This window comes from Puma concolor, chromosome A1 (genome assembly GCF_028749965.1).
Source record: "Puma concolor isolate L17-30 chromosome A1, mPumCon1.1.hap2, whole genome shotgun sequence".
Taxonomy (NCBI): Eukaryota; Metazoa; Chordata; class Mammalia; order Carnivora; family Felidae; genus Puma; species Puma concolor.
The window spans coordinates 84,652,737-84,664,757 of record NC_141667.1 but is presented as its reverse complement, the minus strand read 5'-3'; the positions used below and the strand labels follow the sequence as shown (position 1 = coordinate 84,664,757).

The 12,021-nt window shown below is 35.6% G+C and overlaps 1 protein-coding gene across 7 annotated transcripts in view; it reads right to left on the bottom strand.

The window, feature by feature from the left end:
- Nucleotides 1-12,021, bottom strand: part of ARB2A (ARB2 cotranscriptional regulator A) — a 433,966-nt gene that overhangs the window by 80,764 nt on the left and 341,181 nt on the right. The window contains exon 10 of one of the 7 annotated variants that reach the window (XM_086717888.1): nucleotides 9,651-9,699. The exons of the other annotated variants lie outside the window; for them this stretch is intronic. Coding sequence (XP_086574014.1) covers nucleotides 9,651-9,699 — 49 coding nt within the window. The remainder of the gene's footprint in view (nucleotides 1-9,650; nucleotides 9,700-12,021) is intronic. 7 annotated transcript variants of the gene reach the window in all.

The following is a 12,021-nucleotide window of genomic DNA, read 5'->3' as shown; positions in this document are numbered from 1 at the left end:
CCTAAATGAAAAATCCAGAAGGGCTCTGGGCAGACATCCATGTGGATGTGAGAGTGGGCTGTGGAACCTTGCAGAAATACTATTTGCTCTGCTTGATTTCTAACAGCTGATTCCCCACTTTCATCATGCCCAGCTCCCTGACTAGTTAGACAACTGGAGAGTCTAACTGGGGATTGCACAAATTCTATCTGTTGAAGAAATAACATTCTCTGATAATGATAAGTGATACAAATTCCAACTGGAATTCTTAGAAAGGCATAAACAATAGAAAGAGCAACTGTATATGAAAATAAGGAAATGGCAGGCTAGGGAAATGGAATTGAATTATTTTAAAGACCATGGATATGATAATTTTCCAGTTATGGCATAGCAGAAAGCCATTCAATGATTTAGGGAAAACTGTATGAATATGTATACAGCTTATATGTAAATATCTTTTGATAACTTGATTATTTTCAGGTATGATATATACGACATTAGATAATAGTGGAGCTTTATGTCTCTTAAATCATTCTGAAGGCTGGATCCATCATAACACAATATCCTAATAATAGCTAACTGATGAGAGAGACACAGATTAAGAAAAGTCACAGTCAGGTAGAAATTTCAAACAGAATAGGAAGAAAATAGATTTTATCACAGACTTTGGGTGTAATGCTACTTACAATGATAAAAGATAAACAGAAGTCAGAATAGGATGAAAGAAATTTGGCAAAAATAGTCATCAAAGATTAACGCTAAAGTGAAATGGACTGACCATCACATTATATAATTGTTACCATGTCATGCAGTGAAAGGAATCATGATCAATCTTCTATTTATAAAGAGAGCTAAACTTACTCTCAAAGAAAAATATTGACTAGGCTTACAGTGAAGATCAACAGTTGTGATAACTAATTTTCAGTTTTATCTTTTAATCCTATAATCTTCTCAAGGCAAATAAATGTTTCTATAAGATAGAAATAACACAATTAAAAATATTAAATAAAAATATGCAATAAAATATGTAAATGCTACTTTTAAGTACTATTATACCTGTCTGAACCTATATTGAAACATTAAAGAAATGTTCTTTTTAAAACACTAGATTGCCTCTGAGAGATTAAGAATTCATAAATTTATAATGGTAACCAAATGAAAAAAAATAGAGTAAACTTTCTAGATGAAAATATGACTTTCCTAACTAAAGGCTAAAAAACAAGGGAAATGTAATGTGCATTACATTCTTATTGTGCAGAACGTGTTTATATCTAATCTAATGCTTGCATACATTATTCCAATGCTGTGAGAACAGAGTAACAATTGTAATGTTGCTCTGAATCAAAATAACAGAATCTGTCAGTTGACATGTTGTAGTGTTTGCACTTTCATTATTGCTCATAGAATAATTGTATACTTCTTTTTACTGTTATTTTGTGGCAGTTTATCTCTTTAAAAATGCTACCCAAACTATCATCTGCAGGAATCTGAAAGTCATAAACAGTCACTAAGTTTCAGTAGACATTTTCAATATACCCATACATATGTTTATGCATTATCTGTTTTGATAAAATGTGATTCTTACATGCCTAGTCTGTTATTTCACCACAATTTGCATTGTTATAATAAGTTATTGATTGATTTTCAGTTTAAGGGACTAAGGTAGTATTCAGTAATGACGGAGTGCTACAAGTTTATTGCAAGTGCCCAAGGTTCACTCACCCCAAGCAATTTAGTCAATAACCAATTTTTATACTTCTATCTCCTTCAAAATTCCAAACCAATAATCCCTGTGTGTGTGTTTTTTTTAATTATTTCAGTATCAGACTAACATTTCCCATGGAAATCAATATGGGTGCGATCTATTAGCCAAAAATCTGCAGTACTGCAATGCAAACATATTAAAAATATTGATCTTGCAAAGCTACTGATGTTTTGATTGACTTTAATGTTTGTAAGCAGCAATAACAGAATTTCAATGACTGAAACAAACTTTTGATTAAAATTATAGATTTTCTTGGGGGGGATTTGCTATTTTACTGGTTCAAAGCTTACCACATGGCTTACTTGCCTGCCATAAATGAATGTGGTGGGATATACTTATCCAATTCCTTATTTGTAAATATTTTAGTCTATCATAGCTTACACATCTTTATGTACTTTGAACTTCCCTGACATTTCAATTCCACTTCTTATTATATCGTATACTGTGGTGGAATTTCAGACTGAGAATGGCAGGAATTGAGATCTCTAATCCTTCTTTTACCATTATGCAACCTTTGGGAAGGCATTTAACTCTCAGTTTAAATTCCCCAAATGTAAAATGGAATTAACCTTGCGAATCAATGAACATTCTTATTATTTTTTAGATCAATGGACAACAAAGACCATAATTTATACATATAAAAGATTATTTGACCCAAAGATGCATCCTTTGCAGAAAGCACAGGATTTTGCAGCCATTTAGTGATAACCTAGCAATGCTCTCATTTTATATACAAAGATACTGAGGCCCCAAAAAGTTCAGTGATAAGGCCATTCCTGACCACCCCATTTAAAGCATACCTGTGCACCCCCATCTGCACTCTCTCACCCTTTAACCTACTTTATTTTTATCCTGACACCACTACCTAAAACATTTTAAATGCATTACATCACACACACACACACACACACACACACACACACACACACACACACACACATTATGTATAACATTCTATAGAATATAGCAGAGTGTATGTATATAAATACACACATATATATATATACACACACATACACACACACATATAATCTGCTACCTATTATCTATTTTCTCTTCTAAAAGTTAAGCCTGATGCAATAGGAATATTGTTTACCCTTATCACTGCCAAATCTCTAGCATCTAGAATAGTAGGGCATATAGGAGGACTCAGTAAATATTTTCTGAATGAGGGAAGGAACGAGTCAGAACTGCTAGTGGAATGAAGTTGGGTTGGGTAGGAGTGGAGTAGGGGGAAGACTTCATTCTATTAACTTTCAATCCAGTGGCACTCTAAGGTTTCCTTCTTAATATGCTTCTTTTATTTCATGGGATTCCCAGATGTAAGCATCAAAGGGTATCTGGATCCATATCTATTATATGTGTTTTTGCCAAAGTTCAAGGATATTTTCAAGTTTATTTTAACCTTTTCATTATTTCATTATTAATCCTTCCCCTGAATTTTTTTCACCATTTGTTTACTCTACATTCCACTATGTTAAAATTGGAATAAATCCCCTGCATTTTTATTTGCAACATTTCACTGGAATAAAGAAAAATATTAATAATTTAAGCAAAAACTAGAAATTAAAAATTACCCATTTATTAGCTGCTTGTTTCATTTTCATTCTAATCACTCCCATAGAGTTCTTCAGGGGAAGCACCAAGGACAAGCTGGCAAATGTGCAGGGACGTTAGCATCCTTACAAATTTGATTAGCTTCCACCCTCCAAATTATCCGAAATATACACAATAGATTTGTAAATACACAATGCCGCTCAGGAACAAGTCCACTGGCCCTCTTCCCTGAGGCTGCTGCCACCACAAGTCTTCAGGAACCTCCTCTGCAGCTGCTGTTCTCTGGTGGGTGTAGGGGAAACAGTGCGGGTCACAACTATCAGATCTGGGCTAGAATTCCAACTTTCTCAACTTATAAACTGTGTGAACTTTGGTTTCTTCATCTGTAAGAAATACCTAACACTCACTACAAAGATGTACCACGAGGGGTAAACGAGACGATACACAGAAAGTGAGTGGCACACAGCAGGTATGCAAACAAGGTTAGTTTTCTTCTTCCCTTCACACATCAGTTAAACAAAACCCAGCTAACAGTCCTTCCTACACCTTACTACTTTTTTTTTTCTTTAAGACTCTCACTTCTGTACATTGGCTCACAGGACTGGAATTTGTGTATAAGGACCACAGTGCAGAAACTAAATCTGAAAAAGTGATATTTATGTGGGACCACAAGTTGGTTTTTGGATACCAATAAGGGGTAGATGGAAGGTAAAACCATTTCAAAGAACTGACCAAGGGGATCAAATAGTCAAAAGAAATACTTTGCTGTCTGGAGAAGATACTCTGTACAAGTACTAGAAGCCTCAGGGTAGAAGCTGATGTCACATTCTGAGCAGGGTAATAGCATTACACTCTTCCACTTGCCCTTACCTCTGGCTATGCTATCTCTGTAAGTAGTCAGTGCCCTACTATTCCCACCTGCCTCCATCCATTCCTAGAAATCACCTTCTGCAGCATAAGCATTTGCCCTTGATACATCCTTGAAAACAGCTCTCTATCAGCACTGCAGTGGATTATCTGTTGAAACCCCTGAGGTCTATCAGTAGCTTTAAGGTTATAATGCTGGTGAGCTCTGGATGAGATCTCCTAGGGCTATCCAAGGCCCAGAAGCAATAAACTGAGCTATTCCTCCACTTTTAGGAGCATCTGATTATACTGACGTCCACAAAATAGCTTTAAGGAAGGTGCAGGACCCCTGCTAAGGGACATGCATATAGTTGAAGATTAACAAAGTATTAAAGAGAAGGATGAGTTTTCTCAAAGGTCTGTTTTTATTGCTAAAAAACGACAAGTTCTGTAAGTATGAGATGATGGGAAAAGCCAGTATGCAAAAGGGATTATTTCTGCCCAAGTAAGCAGTGTGACTTGCAGTGCGACCTAACAAACCGAGCATTACCGATTCTCTGCCACTTAGCACTGCTATTACGTTGACTCTGCAGTCGAAAGCCCGACAGAAAAATACTCCTGATTCAGTCACACACCATCCAATGTGTCATGGTGCCCCAGGAAGTGTGTCCCTTTGCTTTCAGGCACTTCACATTTTGGGGCTCACATACCACTTTGGAAATATGACAAAAGCTAGGATTCTCCTCTCCATAACTCCGATTCAGCACAGAACTTCAAAGGGTTATGGAATTCCCTGCAGCTCTTCCATGGATCCCCAAGTCAGAGGTATTTCAGGGTAATCCTTCTGAGTCGGAAAATACCAAGATGCTCTCTCTCCTCACAGCATTGCAGGTACATAGTATGAAGACATTTGCTTGTGGGTGAAGAGGGCAAGGAGAGGAGGCAGTCAAGTCTTAAATAGAAAGTGTTGTTTTTCTTCAAGTTAGAAAATATTCAGATGAAGGAAAAAGACCATTCAAATGCCAGGACTTGGATGAATGCAACATAAGCTGAATGCGTGCAAGCCAGAGATTTGGCTTAATACCAAGTATAAAATATTCCAGCTCCATGGGGAAGCTAACCCTAGGCCAAAACCTCAAAACATATATGTGAACCGTTTAGTTTTTTAAAAGGTCCAATATTTTAGTTTCTCAAGAAATTCTCAAACTTCTCAGAAATTTCAGTAATGCAACCATTTGAAATATAGAAGGCTAGCAGTTGCTGAGAAATATTCTGGCATGGATTCTAATGGAGATGTGTTGATTTTTTTTTTTTTTTCTGGGACACACTAGGAAATTTAAAACAGTTACTGAGCACTAAGAAGACACTACCCTAATTTAAAACTTATTTTTTTAATTTAAAACTATTTTAAAGTATATCTGATTAAGGTCTGAAACTTCCAGATATAAGTTTTGCTTCTAAACTGAAAGGTAAAGCATCAGTTCTCTTTAACTGAAGACAAACTTTAGGGAAAAAAATATTTCAAAAGCTCCAACTCTAGTTACACCCCTACTGCCATCCACACATTTTTCAATTACACAATTATTGGTCAGAAAGCACAGAATAAAAGCCCTCCAGTGAATACTCAAGTACGCTGGTAGAGGAATGCTTACTAATGTCAAAAGAGAGAACTCAACCCAAATTACTCTGTAATTGACATTATTGCTCAATTTTGCGGGGGGGATTTTGGAAGTTCTCACTTTATAGGGTTCTCTTCCTCACAGACTGGCCTTAAAAGTCTACGTTAAAAAAATATGGCCAGAAAAACAGTTTGGCAATTCTTCAAAAAGTTAAAAACATACAATTACTACATGACCCAGAAGTTCTCCTAGGTATATAGTCAAGAGGATTGAAAACAGGTGTTCAAACAAAAATTTGTACATGAATATTCATTTCAGCATTATTCATAATGACTAAAAAGTAGAAACAAATCAAATGTCCATTAATCAACAAACGGATAGACAAAATGTGGTATACTTATACAACAGAGTATTAATGGGCAATAAGAAGGAATGAAGAAGTGATACATGCTACAATATGGGTGAACCTTGAAAACATTATGCTAAATGCAAAAAGCCAGACATGAGAAGCTACTTATTGTATGGTTCTACTTATATGAAATGTCCAGGGGCGCCTGGGTGGCTCAGTCGGGTAAGCCCACGACTTCCGCTCAGGTCATGATCTCACAGTTCGTGAGTTCGAGCCCCACCGTATGGCTCTGTACTGACAGCTCGGATCCTGGAGCCTGCTTTGGATTCTGTGTCTCCCTCTCTCTCTGCCCCTTCCCTGCTCATGCTGTGTCTTTCTCTCTCAAAAATAAATAAACATTAAAAAAAAAAAAATGTCCAGAATAGGCAACTCTGTAGACACAAAAGCAGAATAGTGCTTGCGAGGGGCTGGGTGGTGGAGGAAAGGCAAAATTGACAGTGATTGCTTATTGGGTATGGTGTTTCCTTTTGGAGTGATGAATATTTTCTACAATTAGACAGTGGTGATAGTTGCACAAAATTGTGAATGTACTGTAAGTCACTGAACTGTAGACTTTAAAATGGTTACAATGGTGGATTTTATGTTATGTGAATTTTACCTCAACTTACAATGTGGATAGAATTGTTTTTCATTTTTTTACAATTCTGGTGAAGATATTAGTGAAATTCCCACTGAAACTAAAAGTTAGAAATTACCATAGGTACTTTTTTTAAACTCATAAAATTTCTAGGTCTGTTTGATTAGGCTGTGCCTCATTGAAGTGGAAAAGTAATCATCTGGATAGTTAAATATATTATCATAGGTATATTTTTATAATTCTGGCAAAACAAGATAAGAACAAATGGGGGAATAAACTGACTTTGCCCAAAACTGAATGGAAGCTAGGCAACTCTGCTTTGTTTCAGATTTGTTTAGGTAAGTGAACAAAATCTTACCAAAATGTAGAGATTTAATAGTCAAAAAATAAACCACTTATTGTTTTTTATTTACCTTTCTTGATGGGCAGAAGCAGTTTTTTTTTTTTTTTTCCTGCCACAGGTACAATGCAAGATCTACTTGCTAAGATTTGAGAAGTTTGAGATGAAGTAACTGTATCAAATATTCATAAAGTATCTAATTACATATATATCTATACTGCAATTGCTATGTTAAATTCAATTTTTAAATAGATTTTATATTTTATTTCATTTTTTTAACTTAAAAATTCGTTAACTTTTAGCACTTATTCTTTTTAGTTTTTTTTTTTTAGCGTTTATTTATTATTGAGAGACAGAGAGACACAAAGAGCGTGAGCAGGAGAGGGGCAGAGAGAGGGGAAGACACAGAATCTGAAGTAGTCTCCTGGCTCTGAGCTGTCAGCACAGAGCCCGACGCGGGGCTTGAACTCACAAACTGTGAGATCATGACCTGAGCCAAAGTCGGTCGCCTAACCAATTGAGCCGCCCAGGTGTCCCAGCATTTATTCTTTTTTCATATAAGCATTTAGGAGTATAAATTTCTTCGTTTAGTAATCTACTATACCAAAAAGTTTCTGTATTTTCATTATGGTTCAATTCTAAGTATTTGCTATATTGATTCTTCAATCTTTAAGTTATTTGGAGAACTTTTTCTTTAGTCTTTCTTCCACTCTTCTATTCCCTCCCCAACTTTGTTAAAAAAAATTAAATGCATGAGGTGCAATAGCACAATGTCTACATTCTTCCTCTAGATTCAATAATTGTTAATATTTTGCCACATGTGCTTCATTACCTTTATATATATTATTTTCCTGAACCGTTTGAGAGTTAGTTGCAAACAAAATAATTTATTTAACAACTGCCCCTTAAGTATTCGTGTTTTCTGTCAAAGTTATAAGAGTTGTATTGGGATATATTATTCACTATAGTCCTCAACCTTCCTAACAGTTAAAAGTTAGAAAATGCATTATAAGAATTATTTGGGCTTTTATGTAAAATTTCTCACTATTCTATAAGCATTATCAGGGAAATAAGCCTTCCACTTCTTTGATATGGTAACATTCTAATTTCTGACTTTGAGAGATTTTTCTCTCTTAAATGATTTTCTGTATCTTCCAATTCCAATCTTTCCCTTTTTTCAAGCTTCATCTTCCATAGACACACCACACATATTCATACATCCATTCTGTTAGCCTTGGAATACGTAGGCCTTGCTGTGTGTAATCCTTATCTGGGTACTTACTTTAGGCTCTAATATAAGTTTCAGTTGCATGACACACTGCCTCAATGAGATCATAAGCTCCTTTAGGATAGGGTTTAGGCTTTTTTAACCCCATGGTCAGTGGATGCTAAAATTCTTCCTCAACTTACCTGCAATCTTCATAGCATGATACTTGTTGAAGGAATGTAAGTGAATTGAAGATTATATACATTTACTTTTATTGTGTTATATATGTGATAATGTGCTATAAACTCATACAAATTAACATTATAGTCTGGTTGACAATTTATCTTTGTTTCATTGGATTGACCTCATGTTCTCCAAATGAAAGCATTTTCATGCCGAAAGGAGTTCTTACAGATTGTCTAATCTCAGATATTATAATTTTTGAAGTAAAGAGATCTATAGAAGTTAAATGATTGACCTAACATTGTAAGACTTTAATGGAATCAAATGAGTTAATACATCTAAAGTGCTTAGACCGGGGCCTGGTTGGCAGAGGAAAGGCTTAAGGAATATTATTAACCACAGAATCAAGAGTTTTGGATGACTAGTTCAGGGCATTTTCCACTAAAAACACATTACCTCAGAATTCTACAGTAAAATAATGAAGACAACCATTTGGGGATCCTGTTATGCATTATTTTGTGAGCAAGGGATATATGCTAAGAAGCCAGGCAGAGGTTGTTGTCAGAACAGGCGCTGACTATTCTTCCTAATCCGAGCTCACCAACTGGCTGCCCGTGGGCCTGATTTGGCTGGTAGCTATTTTTTTAGCCTGTATAATAGCTTTTAAAAAATTTTTTTAATTTTATAACCAAGTTAGTTAGCATATAGTGCAACAATGATTTCAGGAGTAGAAATGTATAATTGTTTTAAACTTTAAGTTAGTTTCAATGCTTAAAACTAAAGATATTTCAAGTAAATATACAGATCTCTGGCTTCTCTGAGAAAACTGGAAAATCTGACAACACAGGGCTTGCATTCCTGCATGTCACCGATCAGCTGGTGTTTGAATTTGTAACTCCTGTTCTTTAGCTAAGGCCTTGACTATGATTAATGCATAGAATGATAACTTTGAATCACGTAATAAGAACTACATTAGTCAGGAAATACTAAGTAGTATTTGCTTGCTACACGTAATGGCTACCTATGCCTAGGTAGTTTTTTCCTACAGCAGAAAATGAATTGTTATAATAAGGATAAAAACAAAGGTGATTGTTTTTAAGGGGTTAATTATAATTTAACCAGAAAATTCATCTGAAGAGAAGAGCTCAACTCTCTGGACTTCACTTACCCAAAATGCCACTGTATTTTTCTTTCATGGGAGATGCTGGTCCAATAACCTTGATTCGTGTGTTAAATAAAAACAAATGACACAATTATATTTGGAACCATTTTTCTTCCCTAATGTAAACATAGCCCTTAAGACCTGAGACTATTTTAGTTAGCCTGCTTTTGACCGGAACTAAGCAGCTATAAGAAAAAAAAAAATTAAAAATAAAAATAGGTTACAACACATTAAATATCCTCTCTCTGCCACCTTACACTTTTTGGTGCTAAAACATATGCTCTGCCACCTGCAGATAAAAGTCACACACTGAGAGTGTATATTCTGACAAGAATTACTAGTTTCAAGCATGCCTAGTGATTTTGGACAGTAGCACTTAAGAAACCTTCAATCTGGCAGTTTTATCACTGCACATTTTCTAAACCATTCCTACAGTCTAAAGTTGTACAAGTGTTGGGATCTGACCTTTGGGAGAAAACAAAATAAAATGAAACAAAAAGGATCCCAGGGTGGTATTTTGATTCAACTTGCTCTATTTTATTTATTTATTTATTTATTTATTTATTTATTTATTTATTTATTTATCTATCTATCTATCTATCTATTTATTTATTGGTCTAATACACACCTCTTCTTCTTCTTCTTCTTCTTCTTTTTTTTTTGTCATTTATTTTGCACCTCAATGACAAGATTATTATACTTTCTGACAGGGAATAACTCTACTGAAAGCCCAGGACAACTTCCATTCCTAGGCATACTGGGAAAACTTGTCATAGGAGTTAAAAATTATTGTTGCTACCATGATATTTATGTTCTTATTTTTATACTTCCTTTATCTGTGCTTTACTCTTCTATTTTACTTTATTCTATATTTATGTATTGACTGTTTCATCTTGTTGCAAAAAGAGTTGGGGGCTTACAAAGAAGAACCCAGGCAGGACTTCCAGGGATGGTAGGTGAAGAGCTGGCAAACTGTCCCGACTACGATACAACTATAAAAGCCAAAAGAGTTGTCAGGTACAACTGTTTCAGCACTCTAGAGATCAATCAAAGGCAAACAACAAAATGAAACGTGTTTATTCGTGGAAAACTGCTGAACTACAGGTAGGAACAGTGACAGTCTGTGGTGGGCAGCTCGTAAGGAAGGCACAGCTGTGCTGCCAGGGTGAGACTGGCTGTGAAAACTGGCAGCTTCACTGCTAGAGGGCCTGACTTTGATTTGGAGTACGAGAAAAGCCCCTGTGCAATGGTATTATCTGCAAATAAAGCAAACTCGGTGGGAAATTCACCACCAAAGCCCACGGCCCCACCACACTTCAGCTGTGATCTCACTTGGGCTGGGCAACAGACTGGTGGACTAGTTTGATAGGAAGATCACGGAAGTGAGAGCGCCACTGAGAGACTCAGATGAACCCCCAGCATATCCCTACTGTCTGGAAGGCTGAGTGCCAGCACAGAAGTCCCAGGAAAGCCTAGTAGAAAATAAAAGCCTAGGGAAGACTTGAAAACTGCATGAGCTTTGAATATACTCTGCAACTCACACACAGATCCATCCATAGAGCCTTACTGGTGTGGGATGATTGAGCAAAAACTCTGACCATTAAACTATGCAGCAGAGGGGTGATCTCTAGGAAGCAAGCCTAACATAAAACAAAAATAAGAAACCAGATTATCAGCATGTACGTACTGAAGGGCAGATAGAGTCTACAGATTAAATTCAGGCAAGTTTCTACAAATAAAACAAGACAGAAACAAATGAAAAGACAAAAAAATAACACCAACAACAATCCTTAAAAAAAAAAATCCAGTTTTTCTTACCATTCCTATTCAACATAGTACAAGAGGTTTCAGCCAGTGTAGTAAAGCAAGAAAAGAAATTAATGGCATGAATATTGGAAAGGAAGATGTAAAGTGTCTTTATTCATAGATGATAAGCTCCTGTATTAGAAAACCCAAAAGATTCTATCAAAAAAAAAAAATCTAGAACTAATAAACAAGTTTTATCTAGGTTGAAAAATACAAAATCAATAAGCAAAAATCAAAGTTAATATTTTATACTAAAAATAAACAATTTGAAGATGACATTAAGAATTCCACTCACAATATCCTCAAAAAGAATAAATTTAACAAAAGAAGTGTAAGAAAACCAGAAAAAAAATTGCTGAGAGAATTTACAGATGATCCAAATAAAGAACAACACTGTAATTTCAAAATTTATGATAAAGCTACAGTATTCAAACCAGCGTGGTACTAGTGTAAAAAACAGACATATAGATCAATGGACGAGAACATAAAGTCCATTAATAAACGCTTACTTCATGCTCAGTTGATTTCTAAGAAAGGTCCAAGGCAATTCAGCGGGGAAAGGGACAGTGTT